This window comes from Equus quagga, chromosome 8, assembly GCF_021613505.1.
Source record: "Equus quagga isolate Etosha38 chromosome 8, UCLA_HA_Equagga_1.0, whole genome shotgun sequence".
In the NCBI taxonomy this organism is placed as follows: domain Eukaryota; kingdom Metazoa; phylum Chordata; class Mammalia; order Perissodactyla; family Equidae; genus Equus; species Equus quagga.
The window spans coordinates 66150057-66166918 of record NC_060274.1 but is presented as its reverse complement, the minus strand read 5'-3'; the positions used below and the strand labels follow the sequence as shown (position 1 = coordinate 66166918).

At 37.5% G+C, this 16862-nt stretch overlaps 1 protein-coding gene across 1 annotated transcript in view; it reads left to right on the top strand.

Annotated features, from left to right (window-relative positions):
- COL28A1 (collagen type XXVIII alpha 1 chain) overlaps positions 1-16862 on the top strand; it is a 168519-nt gene that overhangs the window by 11935 nt on the left and 139722 nt on the right. The window contains exons 5-11 of the mRNA XM_046669968.1: positions 539-595; positions 2268-2321; positions 4543-4584; positions 8272-8298; positions 12687-12731; positions 15277-15321; positions 16385-16438. Coding sequence (XP_046525924.1) covers positions 539-595; positions 2268-2321; positions 4543-4584; positions 8272-8298; positions 12687-12731; positions 15277-15321; positions 16385-16438 — 324 coding nt within the window. The remainder of the gene's footprint in view (positions 1-538; positions 596-2267; positions 2322-4542; positions 4585-8271; positions 8299-12686; positions 12732-15276; positions 15322-16384; positions 16439-16862) is intronic.

Sequence of the window (16862 nt, the reverse complement as noted above, 5' to 3'; positions counted from 1 at the left end):
TCCATTTCATTCTGTTAGTTTTGAAGTGTATATGCAGAAAATAACTTCATCATGATCAGGCCTGATTTGTATAACACTCATTCTGATTTCAGAGACATTAAAATAAGGAAAAATGTGCATCTTAGAATTGATAAAATATGGTGAAAGTCAAAGGGTTTCCTTTGTTGAATAAAGGAGTATTTGAATTTGTATATTGTTAAGCTTTGTTGTGTTATATAAAAGAGAAACAGCAGAAGTTCCAAAAGTCCACCGAAAATATTTATTTTTCCCCTTTGAACTGGAAACTATATGTTATATATATATTTTTTTTAATGGAAGGTCTATTTTGTTTAACCATGGCAATATTTAACAATACTGTGTTATCTGGCTCTTACTAGATCTGCGTTTTCCTAGAAGAATTTAATAGGGAGAGCAAAATCTCCATAAATTTGCAAGGTAACATTTCTTCAAGGGAGTGTTCCATTTAGTTATGTACTGAATAAGATTTGAAATGCTGTATTTTGCTATGTGTTAAAATTTTTTTTCATTATTGATTCAGTGTGAACACAAGATTTGTGACTGTCAGAAGGGGGATCCGGGTGACCCAGGGCCTCCTGTGAGTATATTTCTACTTGAACTTAGGGTCAAGTCAGGATGTCCTAGCAATGATAGCTCTATTCACACTTGAAGACATCGGGGCAATTTTGTGCTGTTGAAAAACCGTTGTGTGCAAATAATAGCAAAACTGGACATGCTGATTCTTTCTTTTATTCCTAAAGGGATACATTCTGTCCTTAGAAATAAGCCTGGGATTTTACTGACCTGAACTGAGGGCAGATTTGGTTTAAAATGATGAAGTTGTTCCCACAAAGGATATTTCAGGATCACTTCTAATGTGACAATTGGGGCCAGAATTTCTCAATACTTAAGTGAAAATACAGAAAAAGAGATCATACAAATCCTCAGAGCTTTAGGTAAAACTTTATCCTACTCCACTTAGAAACAAGTGACACAGACCTCTCTGGAAGGTAATTTTATTTTCACATGTATCCAAGAGCAGCACCAGATGGCCTGTGGGGTCGGGGTGGGGGGTGGGGTGAGGAGGTGGAGGGGGTGCTGGGGGGTGGGAAGCTGATCAGGAAGTTTTGGGGATTAGAGTGAATTAAGTGAAATGGCAACATAGGATTTACTATGATGATTCGATACTTGATAAAATAATCCAAAAAGGAGTGCTTCCTTTATATTCTGGCCTACTATCTGGTAGGTGCCATGTTGTATTGAGAAGGCATTTGAAGCGACATCATGATGACTGGAGATGCTGAACATTTCTCTGAAACCTATCACCAGAAAGCATCCGTGCTGCTCATTCAGTATTCCACTTACTTATGTGATTCCAAAGCCTAGAGTTCAGAAACAAGTGGAGATACTTCACAAAAATGCCTGGATAAATGTTTTGAACTTATGCTTGTATGAAGGGGCAAAAAAGGGAATGTGTACAGTGAATTTCTTAGACTGTGACACGTTTAACTTCAGACTTGAATTCAAAGCCTATAGTTTTCCAAACCATTCTACCAATCAAATCATTAGAAAGTGGGAGTGTTTGCTTGTCTTTTTTTCTTTAAATACAAAGTTAGATGTATTACATGATAATGTGGCAGTCAGTAGAAGCTGATTTTGGCCAAAACAAAGGTTTAAACTTTCCTTCCTTTGAAGTCTTAGTTTATACTTAATACACCAAGAGATTTCCAGGGGAAGGTTTATTTGGGATATTCAATTATGTTTTAGAATGAACAGTAAGAAAATTGATAATTGCTGAGCTCATCTGACAATTTCAGTAACTCAGTATTGTTAGAGGAAATTACTGTACCATGTTTAATAGAGATACCCTGGAACTATGTTATTTAATACTTATTGAGTGTCCCCAAAACCCTTTCTCAGAAAAGTGAGCTTGTTGGTAGTTTGAGAATAGGAAAACAAAGCACTTTTCTGGAATAGAATTGGAGAACTCTCTTCTCCCGTCTTTTGAGATTATCCCTTGAACAGAGAGAGAAAGAGACATTATCCTCTTTTGAGCAAATCTAAAGACTCTGTCTGTTCAAGACTGCAGCCTTCCTGGTGTGTAGTAAAGGAGAGAACATAATTGAATCTGTGCTTGGTAGGTAAAGTGCTTTTTTTTTTTTATTCAATCTTCCCTCATTTTATGGGATGAAGCTAATCAGGAATTATTGTAAGGTGTAGGAAACTAATAGAATTCTTCCTCAATATAATCTTTTTTCCCTTTCCTTCAGGGTACGCATGGAAACCCAGGTATCAAAGGTGAGCGAGGACCAAAAGGAAACCCGGTAAATGAATGAACAGCTTTCCTTTAAATCAATGTATCTCCTTCTAGATTTATTTAAAGAACAAAAATTGAGAAAACAAAGAGCATTGTAATATATGTCAATGCCAAATATCTGATGATTTCTGTGCAGAATCCAGACTGTTCACTGCCTACAGTATCTGTCTGGTATGTGTTAGCTTGTGTTTACAAATTCTGAGAAACATATGACCATTTTAGTCTATAAGTGTAGGAAACCTAGGGACAGTGAATAAATAGAAATGTGTACTTAAATAATGGTAACCCGAAACAATGAGTTCAATGTTCCATAAATTACTGATACATATTCCATATCAGAATGACATTGGTACTAGTGTTTTTTATGGATAATTGACCTAAGATAATAATAGAAAAAACACCAGATGGTCTCTTACTGCCAAACCATCTTTAGGCATTTCCCCACTTCTTTTGTGTACCCATCAAAAAGAATCCTACATTAAGTTTTTAAAAAATTACCTATTCAGATCATTGTTGGGATGATGGTGTTTCAATTTCAAGAGCAACTGTGGTAATCACGAGAGAGATGAGCATATACAACTATGTGAAAATTTCAGGCAAAATTCTGTATAATGAAAAACAATGCTTTAAATGAAGAGGAACACATATAGGGAAGTGTTTGCATCAAACACAATGAACATTGGCTTAATTTCTAGAGTACCTAAGGACTTTATAAAACAGATGGGAGAATATCAAGTTTCTAATCATTGAAAGGTGAAAGGACACAAATGATTTTCAAGAGAGGAAATAAAACTAGTATAAAGAAATAGAAAAACATTTAATTTCACTAGTTAACGAAAGAAATTTAAATAGACACAATGAGATACCATTTAATACTAATTATTCACATTTTAGAAACTTTGGAGTCCAGGATTGTTGGGTTGGTTTTTTGAGGGGTGGAGGAGCAATTTTTTAGTTCATATGCTTTGGATCTTTCTGCGTTTCAAATTTTAAAAAACATTTTTTTTCTTATAGCAGTTAACATAGCAATATTAAAATAACAACTAGTCATAGCAATGTGATGGTGAAACTACTTTGATCTTCACTTTGAAGGTAACCTGGCACAAACATTTTGGAATGCAATTAGGCACTACATAAGAAGCATTCAAATATTCAAAATTTTAACCCAGGGTTGGCCTGGTGGTGCAGTGGTTAAGTTCATGTGCTCCACTTTGGCAGCCTGTGGGTCACCGGTTTGGATCCTGGGCGCGGACCTATGCACCACTTATCAAGACATTCTTTGTGTGGGGCTGGCCTGGTGGGGCAGTGGTTAAGTGTGCATGTTCCACTTTGGTGGCCCAGGGTTCACCGGTTCGGATCCCAGGTGTGGATATGGCACCACTTGGCAAGCCGTGCTGTGGTAGGCATCCCACATATAAAGTAGAGGAAGATGGGCATGGATGTTAGCTCAGGGCCAGTCTTCATCAGCAAAAAGAGGAGGATTGGCAGCAGATGTTAGCTCAGGGCTAATCTTCCTTAAAAAAAAAAGAATTTAACCCAATAACCCCATTTCTGAGAATATGTTTAGGGAGGTAATAAAAAACATGTTAGATGCGTGAAAGTATTTTTCCCAATTACTTGCTTGTCCAATAAAGGGAATGTAAAGTATCCTTGGGTGACTTTATAATTCGTATGCGTACACACATACCCCCCACACTCAATCACCTCATATGGGTCTGAATTGATGCCATCATGTCTTCTTTTTGTTTTGTTAAATACCTGTTGTAAACCTACATTCACATTTCATTTATTTGGCTTGTAATTTTGCGCCACATAATATATTTTCCTAAGTGTTGCTGAAATCAAGCAATCACTCTTAACGACATTTTGGAAAACATTCCACAGCCCCTTGGAGAAAAGCCAGAGTGGCTGGCTCTGAGTGAGTACAATGCTGTATTTGAGAACAATGGCTGTGTTATTAAACTGGGATGCAAGACTCAGCCTAAACTGTGAAAATGTACCTGGATTCTGCACCCTATACATCTGGCTTCACTCCAAAGGGCAAAGGCTATCTGAGCTGCTATTTTCTTCCCTAGATTGTGTGGTGCAAATGTCAATGGTAAAAGCTAAAGATTTTTTCCCCATTGGGTTAACCTATCAATCTGGGAATTCTGAAAAATGCCTTTTATTGAGCAATCAGTCACTCTGCAGGGCTGTGGAATTTTGACTAAGTTTTTTGTTTGTCGCAGGGCGATGCCCAAAAAGGAGAACCTGGAGAAAGAGGCCTGGGGGTATGTACACAACTGGACTGCCTTCCTAAGAAAGTAATCGCAGGATGCTAAGATCCTGTAATTGATCATTTTGACCCGGGTAGTGCAAGTGCAAAAATGATTTATGTCTACGTGTGCTCTCGATGGCTCACTCGGGCAACCAGACAGATATGATCTTAGAAGTGCAAATGTGAGGAGAAAATGGTCTGCTCAACAGGAGTGATGATAGGACCAGGGTGGTCAACCACATGACATTCCCTGATACTTAATTTGAGATTTGTGAAAGCCTCAAATAAGAAAAGTATTTTGCTTTCTGTCTTAGCTCTTTTTTTTTTGGATAAAGAATAAGTTAAAATTCTGGGAGCATAAGAATTACCTAATCTAAACCATGCTTTTGTTAATCCAATTCTACAGACAAAAAAAGATCATTCTAGTTGATTTATTATCCCTAAAATTAGAAGATATCAGAGATTGTCTGAGAGATAATCACAGTAAATTTCTTCTTCCGCATTTTTTTTCTGGGGGAATTGCAGTAGTGGAGCAAATAGGAGAGAAGTGGACAGTGAATAAAAAGGAGGTCATGCTACATACAAATTCTCCTCTTGGCTGCCCCCTTGGGTGAAAGCCCAGGACTCAGACTCAGAGGTCTTAAAAACTGTTCTCTTGGTGTTTTTTTTATCAACTTCATGAAAAACTTTGATAGAAATTTTGATAATTTCAATGGTAGTTCATTTAGAAATTTGTGTTATTTATTCAGGAAACATTTCTTAGGTATCTTCCACACATAAAGCGTATTATCATGTGAAAATAAAATTAGGACAAAGCACTTACATTTTTGAAAAGTTTATTATCTCACAGGAGAGATAAGATATTTAAAATGGCTTACAGCATGAAGCAGAATGTCAAACCATTGTAAAAATCGCATACACAAAGTATTATGGGCCTTCAGAGGCGATTGGAGCTATTGGGGTAGGTTTTATGGGATGAGCCCTGAAGAGTGTAGGATTGTGACAGGAAAGGACAGACAGGAAGGTGGAAGGGAACAGGCATTCCAGATGGAGAGTGCCATGAGCAGCAACCTGAGGGAAGGCAATGCATTGGAGAATGGCAAGATGGGGTACCTGAAGAGGAGTATTGTCAGACATGGCTTGAAGGTCAGAGTGAGCACTCCATGCTGGCTGTAAGATCTGGGCTTTGCTAGGTGATGGGTACCTCCTGAGATTTTAGATGAGGTGCATGACCCAAGAGCTGTGTATTCCGAAGGTTAATCTGGCATGGTTCTTAAAGAAAAGTTGAAATGGGAACAAGTAGAAGGAAGAAGAATTTGGAAGAAGTTTTGTTGCTGCAGCCTATGTGAGAAGTAACAGGGACATTGGCTAGAGCTGCTCTGGCCAATGTGAAAGCCACTAGCCATATGTGCTCACTGAACAGTTGAAACTTGGCTAGCCTGAATTGAGATGTGCTGTAAGAGTAAAATACCCACTGAATTTTGATGACTTAGTCCCCCCCCCCAAAAAGATGTAAAATATCTCATTGAAAATTTTCTCTATTGTATACATGTTGGAGTGACAGTATTTTGGACGTATTGGGATAAATCAAATATATTATTAAAAATTAATGTCACCTGTTTATTGTTGCTTTTTTTAATGTAGGTATAAGGGAATTTAAAATTACATATGTGGCTCACATTATATTGGATGGAATTGGGCTACAGTGACGACAAAATAGAAAGGAAGAGCACATTCTGAGAACCACGAAAGGGTAGAAATGATAGGCTGTGGTGACTATAACTCATTTACTCAACGTATTTTTATTGAGCCCTTGCTATATGCTGGGCCCTCTTTTAGATGCTGGGGATACAGGAGTGAGCAAGACATGTAGTCCTTGTTTCACGAAGTGTGCTGCCAAGGGGAGGCAATAAATAGGCAAAAAAATGAATAAGAATTCCAATCAGTGACAAGTGTTATAAAAATATAAAAGAAGTCAGAAAGAGTGGCAGGAGATGAGGCTGTAGAGGTAGGCAGAGGCCAGATCACCTAGGGTCTTGCTGGCCAGGGGAAGGAGAGCAGATTTGAAACTAAGTGCAGTGGATGCTGTTGGAGGATTTTAACTGGTCGGATTAAAGGAACATGGAGGGCAAATAGAGAGAAAATACGACTATAAACTTCGGATTCTGTGTGATTTGAAATATGATTGTACCATGAATAGAAATAGGAAAGTCAGAAACAAATTTGGCAGAGACCGATGAGTGCTGTTTTGGATATTTTAAATTTGAATATTTTAAACTACTAATTAAGATGCACTGAAAGCAAGGGAGGAAGGAAGGAAGAATAAGCAACCAAATAAATTGACCAGAGATTTCAGAAAGAAAAATAGGGGAAAAAAAAGAGTATACTATAAAAAAGTAATATTCCTTTATTTTTGTAAATCATATTGGCTCCTTCCTAAATACAATCTTAACTCTTTTAACATAAACTAATGGCAGAATTTTAAATATGGTTGTGCGTTGTAAGGGGTGAAGGGCGTACTGAGATTCCTGAGATTGGAAGTCTGGCCTTTTCCAGTGCTGTAAACGTGAATTGTTTTAATAAAGAACCCCAATTTAACTGTCTGTAATGTGGCCTTTCATTTTCAGCACAATACTAAAACTTAAACCATTTATGTGAATAAATATTTCTAAAACGGATTAAATTGTAGTGTAACAATATTTTTGACTAGTTCTACTTTTATCTTCAGTTTCTCAGTGACCGCTCATTTGGAGAGAAGTGTTATCTCCTCCCTGAAGTTTTCCTTTTTGCCTTTTGTACAAAAGCCATGCACAACAAAATTTTGTAGTCTGACTCACATGTAACTGTAATCATACTTGTTCTTTCCATCGGTTTCTCCAGCTCACTTAAAATATATTTTACACTTCTATTTTCATACTTGAAAACTATAGTTGTATGAAAAAGATGTGAAACCCTGTTTGAAAAAGACTTGCCGTTGCTCAAAGTTGGTAATTTCCCAGTCCATTAACATCCAGCATTGTATTGCTTAAAGGGCTTATGGGCGGGGACACAATGGAGCAGGCGGTGCAGCATTCCCTAGAGTGACACAGAAGAGGAACAGAAGCGCCGGCCCCTTATTTAGCAGGAGATAAAATATAGTAACTTAAAGGTCACTGTCTCATTACGGTCGATAAAGGAACCATTCATTTCCTTGATATTCTATATTCTAGACTGAATTTGAAAGGAGGACCATAATGGATATAAATATTTACGTACATTTTAAAGGCCATTATCTCAGCTCATTTTCAAAGCCAATTTCTCTAACAGTCCCTGGGAAACATTCTCAGCTGTGATAGTTCATAGTTTAAAAGTCAATATAACAATTTTGAAAGGACCGTCATAGGTCATCACTTCTACAATGAGTTTCAGTGTCTAGTCTCTCCTTCAGCTTTGGGCCAAAGGGTAAGAAATTAGGTTTGAAAAAATACATGGAACTGAGAATGGAATGTAATAAAGAGAAAAATAGGTTCTTTTCTTCTCCCTGGTAAGTGTGCATTCCCTCAGTGCAAAAAGTGAAATAGCTTACATTTATATGGTCTTATTTTCCAGGACTGTACAGAGGTGTTTTGTTATACTTCATAAATGAAAAACATCAAATACTTCCTCCAACTATGCCTTCTAATATCATATTCACTTTTTCTTTTCTTTTCTTTTTAATTAGGGAATTCGTGGGTACAAGGGTGAGAAGGTGAGTTGGTAACAACAAATAGATAGACCAGAATTTCAGAAAGTAAAACAGAAACATAACTGTATTTACGCACTTAATAAAATCTATTTTCCTTTATTTTCGTAAGTCTAGATTCGCTAATTCCTAAGTGGACTCTTAACTCTGTTAACATAAAATAATAATAGAACTTAAGAGATGGCTGTGTGTTGTAAGGGGTAGAAGGTGCCCTAAGATTCCTGAGACTAGAATCCAGACTCTCAGGTCCACAAACACGAACAGAGACACCAGTTTAATAGCCATGCATCACAGGCGTCCAGACTAAATGTTTCTATATACAAACGGATGTGGCAACACTGCAGTGAGGTTGCTCCCTTGGTGCTTAATTTCCTGTGAAACCCAAACACCGAACCCAGTCATGGCGGAAAGAGGATTTACCCTGGGTAAGCAGTAAAGAACTGCTTACTTTTCTGTCAGGCATCGGGGTAGAGCTTGCAGGAAGGGTAAATTTGACCAAAAAAGGAGCAAAAGTTATGGGTTAGTAGATTATTTTATGATTATTTGCAAATTGTGAGTTAGGAAATCAAACTGGTTCTAAAGAAAGAACAAGTTGGACTGGGGCTCAGGCATCTTTGAGAGGGTTCAATAGTTCATTCACAGTTTATGCCATTGTTCTCTCTCTTACCAGATTTTCTGTCTGAAATTAGAACATGTGCCTATCATGCATTCTGTCCACAACCTGCAGACCTGGGCAAGAGGCCTGCACTTTAGGGGGTCCTGCTCTGGGTCTCCTCTGGTCTCCCCACTCCCCATGGAGCCAGGAGTCTGCAGGACAAGAGGCCTGTGCCCTCTTCTTCTGGATCATGCTTTGGGTAACCAAGACCCCAGAAGTCTCTGCAAAACGGCCTGAGCCTTCTTTGAAGGCATTCACAAACCTCTTTCCTAGGTCCATCTTCTTCCAAGGCCTGAGGGGAAACCAAATGGGAGCTATTTGTTGGCACAGGAAAGGGCCCTGAGGGAGCTTTGTTGTGTTGCCTGGGGCACCTTCATGTACGCACACTCAGGCTCCTCCTCCTGTAGAAGGCGCTGGAGGTAGAAAGTGAAGTGGGAGCTGGGCTGTAGGCCGTGGCCATGGGGCTCTACTCCCACATGGACCTCTGAGGAATCCCAAAATTCTTTCATTTCTTATTCCTTTTGAAGGTATATTTGTCAAGAAAGGAAGCTAGAACATTACTAGTTTATTAACTTGATTCATAACTTTCAACTATTTAGATATGTGGTATGTGGGCCTCTGCTCCCACTCTTGTCCTGGGCCCTGCAAATAGTAGGGGTGAACTTATGTACAGACAAATAAATATATCCCCAAACACTGGAAGAGTTAGGCCTAAAAGGGAAAGAGTGTAAGAAATGCCGTAATTCTGTACTTAGCCGTGAGAACCTGGGTAACTCAAGATCTTGGAGTGTCTGTTTCTTCATCTCTATAGAACAGGACTAATACAGGCCTCCCTAATGTACAGGGTGGTTGGAGAATCAAATGGAATAGTGAATGGGACAATATATTGTAAACTGCTGGTCTATAAATGTAAGGTGCTACTGTGAAGAGATGGGGAAGAAACGATAATATGGGCAAGTTCAGAAAGTTTCATGATTATAAAATTGTCCTATATATAGTTGAAGAAAATTCTCCATGCCCTTGTCCATCTTGACTTATACAATGAGCTAATTATCAACACCAGGAAGCTTTATGTATATATTCTTGAAAGATTCATTTAACCTTCTGGGGAATTGTAGATTCATTGGAGGAGTTCTCATCTGGAAAATACAAGCTGTCAGAGCAAAGTGACCCTGAACCATCGACATTCAAACCGCAATTTCACAAGGAGCAGCAACGTTAGAAATCAGAGGCTGAGAACAGAGCTAATCTGTTCACAGTTTTCTGAAGTACTTGCTCTCTGGAACTATGTAATTATGGCCATTCCATAGGGATTACTGAGCCCATCAAAAAAGAAAACGCCTTTGCAGAGGCAAATAACATGAGGACAATATTTTCATTGATGGAAATCTGCCCCCCAAAACAAATGCTGTTCCTCAGGACCCTCGAGCTAACGAATCTGTCTGGACAAATGGAATGTGAATTCCGGCCAAAAGAATTTCGGGTGTATTTATGGTACTTTTCTGTTTTACATTTTGGTGGTTGACTCATTTTATTTCCATCCAACATTATTAAATTAATTGCCTTCTAATTGATTCTTCAAGAATGATTTTCCATTTGCACTTAGAAATAAATGTTCAACTTGTTCTAAGTGAGAGCTCAGTTTTTCCTGGGTGGGTTTGACTCACAACATGGTGTGGAGAGAGAACAGATTGCTTTTGAACAGAAGCATAGCTGGATCTAGGAATTGTACCTCCTTCTTTCCTGCTCCCCATGCCAGCAACACCCCACGCAGTACCCGAGGCAGAAGCATCAAGTTACTGGAAAGTAACTTGCAGACTATGTCAGCGCGCCCTGTTCAGCTTTGGGTGGCTGATGAAGAACATGGACTTGGAAGTCTAACAGACTCAATCTTGTGATCATGGGCGAGCTACTTAATCCTTCTGAGGCTCATTTTCCTAATCTGTGAGTGGAGATATATATATAGACCTTGCAAGGCTGCTGTGAGGATTAGCAATAATGTAGAGGCTTTGGCACATAATTTGCATCCATAATGGGTGGTTACAACTCTGATTTCCCTTCTTAGAGCAGTGCTATTCAAAGTGTGACCTGCAGGCTGGCCATCAATCTAGGAACTGATGATCGCTATTTTGTGATGAGATAAAGTTTGTACCAGAATATACATCCACTATATCACTAAATACATTGTTTACTTCAGCTGACATATATTTTTCATAGCAAGACTTTCTTCGTGAAGGAAGCAGGGCATTGATGTACATTCTAGTGCAAGTTGTTTATGTCATTGTGTAGTGGCATAGAGTAGCATGTCTTAGAGCAGCACAGAGATAAAGCAGCAGCAGAAGCAGAAACTAGTGCTGAGGGCACTGGACTAGGAGTCACTGGCTAGCATGTACGTGTAAGTCAATCATTTAACCTCTCCAATTGAGCTGCCTCATCTTAAAAACATGAATTGCTCTGAGGCTCAGAATAGATATATATATGAAAGTACTTTGAAAATTCTAACTTTAACCATTTTTCTAATTGACTTTGTTACTTTTTAGTTCTGATTATTAAAAGTCTTAGAAGTCTGATATAATAGATTAGTTTTCAGAGGTGCCAGTTCTCATTCTACTTGAGCAAGTTACTTAACCTTTTTAAATCACAAATCTTCAGTCTGTAAAATTGGGCTGATAATATCTACCTCAGACAGTTAATATCTGAGTGTGAAAATAACATTAATAATAAACTGTAAAGTGTAATTTAAATGTTAGGTTTTAAAAATTAGTATTCCCGGGGAGGCAGGGCAGTAAAGTGTGATGACAGAAAATCCATAGTACGCTTGCCACCATGCCCTACGCTCTCCCTCACAGCGGAGCTTGCTGATTCATCATGGCTCCTTTCCTCACCAAGTTGCGACATGGTCTCGGAACCTTTCTCTCATAGTTCTCTAGGTAGACACTACTAATTGATCAAAGTTGGTACCCAGGATGGAGCATAGTGCTGTGAAAAAAATAGGGACTCTGAGTAAACCTGGGTTCAGACCTTAATTCTTCTTTTTACTAGCTATATGATGGAGGGAAGTTACTTTTCTTGAGCTTAAGTTTTCTCATCCATAAAATGAGAATTTTAAAATTCATCTTATTGGACTGTAATGTGGACTCAATTAAATCACAATTGCAAATTAAATCACATACAATATATGGTAGATGCTCAATAAACCTTAGTTTCTTTCCGTTCAATTTTATCCATCTCTCAAAAATATTAAACTTGGGGCCAGCCTCGTGGCCGAGTGGTTAAATTTGCATGCTCAGCTTCTGTGGACTAGGGTTTCCCTGGTTCGGATCCTGGGCGGGGACATGGCACCACTCATCAGGCCACACTGAGGCGGCGTCCCACATGCCACAACTAGAAGGACCCACAACTAAAATATAAAACTATATACTGGGGGAGTTTTGGGAGAAAAAGCGGGGAAAAAAAAGAAGATTGGCAACAACTGTTAGCTCAAGTACCAATTAAAAAAAAAATAAATGTTAAACTTCATTAGGTGGTATCACTGATTTGAGTCTGTCAAGCTAAGGATGACTCCTGGATGAAGTATTTCAGGGTTGAATGACCAAATAACCCAGAGGATTGAGGATAAAATTATGTATAATCCATTAGAGTGCTTATGTCATAAGATTCTGCTGGGAATCTTTAAAAAAAGATCATAACACTAAATGACTGCAAATGTCCTCATTTATTTTATTTATTTCTTTTTTAGGGTGAACGCGGAGAGTGTGGTAAACCAGGAATAAAAGGTGACAAAGTAAGCAACATGTTTTTAAAATGCTAACAGCTGTGATCCCTTTGGGGTTGAATTTCCTTAAGAGGAAACTCCTGGGATGCATTAGGTTGATCTCACTACTGGAGTTGGAGAGTCATTGGCTCTGTTTTCACATCTGCAAAACATGAAGCAGAAAACAAAGCCCTACCTAAATCTAGTTAATGGAGCCCCCAAATGCCTTTCTTATGGACCATTAAAATTTTGCTTTTTGGCACCCTAAACTTTGAGAGTAGACCTACTGAATGTGATGGTGAAAAGAATAATTTAACCAGTAAAGTCAGTTCAAGCTCCAACTGGGTCAAAGCAGAATTGGTTTCCAGATATAAACACTGAGAACAAGTACTTTCCGAAGTAGAGTGAAGAACTCTGTGAAGTAAGTTGAGATACTTATAAATAATGTGGCAGAACTAGACATAGTTAGGGGTTTGAAATTTTGAAAATGCAGCAAGCAACAGATAATTGGGTAGCTATTTACCTTTCATTAAAAAATAAATATGAATAAATTATTTAAACTGCAGACAATTTTAAATACGTTAAGGAGTTCTTTAATGGATCAGAAATGGAGAGGACATTTGAAACATAATGATAAAGGGTCCAAAAAAGTACAGAGTAAAAGTAGTTTTCATTATAGTTAAGAACTATTAACAGCATGTCACGAAAATATTAAACTCTTTCAATATCTATATTTTAATTATGGGAGAGAGTCAAGGAGAGAAAATGAGGCAGAATGTGAAAAGAAGAGGATAAGATAATGACACTCGTCCATGTAATTAAACATTTTAAATAGCTTGAGACTTTCTGAAGCTTTTAAACTACCGTAGAGTTAAAGGTCAGGAGAATCTGAAAAACGTAGGTTTGGTAATTATCTCTGGGCAAAATGAAAAGTGTGATGATGAATGGATTCTTCCTGGAGGATAATTGAAAGTGGGAGTTGGACATGGACTTGAAAATACAGGAGAAGGGACACATACAGAAAAAAATGAAAATCAAACCATAGCTTGGAAAACTATTAGAAATAAAAATGGCTGACAAAGCTAGTATATTTCATTGGCTAAGATGTCAGGGATTGTTAAATGCCCTATTATTTTCTGTGCGGAAAAAAAAAAAGAAAAAATACTGCTATTTATAAATATAAGATGCAACTGATTGTAAGATGTATCCCAACGTCAGAGATGTAAAAATCTGGAAAAATGCTTGTCTAGAGTCAATGAAATATAGTGTCCTTGAGACGAAGAGTTCATGCATGTTTATAAGTAAAATATACAAAGAACATGAAGGGACACAAAAAAGTATAAATGGCTAAAAAATATCTAAACACATTAGTAATTAAATAAGTGAAATTAAAACATTAAAATATTATTTCACCTATTAAATTAGCAAACACTGAAATAATATATAATACTTAGTGTTGATGGAGATTCTATAAGATGAGGATGTGCTCTCTACTCAGACAGCGAGAATGGAAATCTGGACAAACTTTATGGAGGAAAGTTTCACTTTTTCTTTCCATACATGATGTAAGAGACAACAGGGAGTGGGAGAGCCTTAAACATGCTGATGGTCTCTGCATCAGTCCTCCTCTTCCAGGAAATTATCCTTAGGAACAAATTAGAAGTTGGACAAAGATTTATACACAAAGACGTTCATTGTACTATTATTTAAAATAATCATCAGAAATAATTTAAGTGTCAAAACTAGGGAAATGAGTAAGTAAATTATGATAGATTCATATTCTTGAATATAATTCAGTTTACTAAGAGTTAAGGACATGGAAAAATATTTTTGATACACTGCAAGACCAAATAAATAGGATACAAAATTATTTGAAGAAAAAAATCTATTGGGAATAAAACTGGATGAAAAGCTGCCTAAAATGTTAATAGCAGTTGCCTCTGTGTAATTTTTTTTTGTTTCTTTCCTTTTTTCTATGATTGTCAAAGTGTGTCTATTATCAATACGTTATATTTTGGTAAGCAGAAAAAAAGTGAAAATCCGAGAAAAGAGAGACTAGACTATATTGTACTCTCATAAAAATAAACTTTAAAGGGTTTCTCATTTACGGAACATAGTGAAATATTTTCTGTTAGAAGAGTGTTGAGTATAAACAGTGTTTTGCCAAGTTTCATGTCTTGAAGATGGCAAAAGAGTGATCTAGTCATTGTGGAAACTCACTAAATTGTTCCTTTAACTGACATTGCCTTGTGAGAAGGAAACAATATTCCGCCAAGTTTACTGCTTTCTAAGGAATCTTAAGTAATAAATCCTTTGCTCTGATCAAAATGTCAACATATAGGCCAAGGATCTAAACTCGTGTTTTCATGGAGTTTGTTTACGAAAAGAAAGTTCGACCCCCAGTTGGCTTGTTAATTAGGATCATTTCGTTAACAATGAATCTGTTGGCTTTGATGTGTGGATAACCTGGGAAGACTGGCCATTACTGAGAACACATTCCCTTCTCTTCCACCTAAAGTCATTGCCCTTTAAAGATGGATAATTAGAGCAACTTACTGTTAATTTTATTCCACAGGGATCCCCAGGGCCAGATGGATCAAAGGGACCCAGAGGACTTCAGGTAAGGAGGCTAAAACCAAATCTAAGTATGGATAGAACCACCTATGGAGCTTTGAAAAATCCCCTTGCCCACTTGTACCCTCTATCAATTCAATCAGAATGTCTGGGTTTTGGAGCCAGGCATGAATATTTTTAAAGATTCCCAGGTGATTCCAATGTGCAACAAATGTTTAGAAACCACTGCCCTAATGTTTCAAGTAACTAATTCAGGCTCCTTAAAGATAAGTACCAGCAGGTGAGTCTACTTAGTGAGTAGCTGAAGAGACAGAAGTTAAAAAATTAGAGTCTAGGAAGACGGATAAAGTCAAGCAGTGAAAAGCAAGATATAATTATTTTTGCATTGCTACTATAATATAGTTGGAAGAGCTATGCATTTTTCTAAATTACAGTATTTGTATTGTTCCATCCTTATAAGTAGTTAATACTCAATAACTTGCAATGATTCTTTAAGGCATTTATTTAAGTTAGACACATCCAATGGATTTCAGAAAATAATTTGGATCAGGTTTTTCCAGTCTGAGGACTTGTCTCATCTAAAATTGTAAGGGGGGGAGGGTGTGTATGTGTGAAGAGTTAATTTCAATATTTCAAAAAGTCTACCGAAAATTTATCTTTACCCAAGATTTCCTAGACAGCATCTAGTTAACCATCAACTCCTTTGCTTTGGCCTGGAGTTGTGTCGGGGCAGGGCAGTAACTCTGGTTATCACAGTGTCATTGGGAGCTCCAACTTTCAGTTATACATACCTTAGATATTAAAAAAAAATGTCATTTATTGAAATCTTTCAAAAAGGAGGTCTAGCACAGGAAAGGTTGGAAACAGATTTAGAAAACAAACCTCATTAATACATGTTTGCTCTCAGCTTAAGTGCTACTTTAGAAGCTGTGTATTTGACACACGGAATATTATCTTGTTACATTTCTCAATTGCACGTAACCCCAACTTAACTCTGAGTTATAGAGTCTGACTTCTAACTCCAGGATCTCTAGGGACCCTAATGAATGATTCATTTCTGGATGGCCTTTTGTACACAGCACTAATTCTTGCTTTTCATCTTGGAGCAGGGCATTAGTGGACCTCCTGGGGATCCAGGCCCCAAGGGAATTCAAGGCAATAAGGTAATCATACCTTTGGTTCAAGACAGGCAGTGTACCTTTCCCTCGTGAGGTATGGTAATGCGTGTTTTTATTATGCACAAGTCTTTGAGAACGTATTTTTGGAAATAACGTAATAATCTGCAGGTGTATACACAAAATCATGCTCAAGTACATGCAGGAAGTCAGTACCATAGATTTATCATTTATGACTATATTATTCAAAGGGCACTATTAAATATAAGCCATTATCAAGAATCTTTGCAGTGTTTCTTACTCCTGTCCTTTAGTCATTATATGGCTCATCAGAAACTGAAAAGTAGTAACAGTAACACAATTCAAATCATTACATTTCCCACACGGAATGTCGACTCAATATACAGTTTTTAAGAGAAGGATATTTATAGCTGTCATACCAGCAAAAATCATCAAGCCTTTTTTTTTTTAT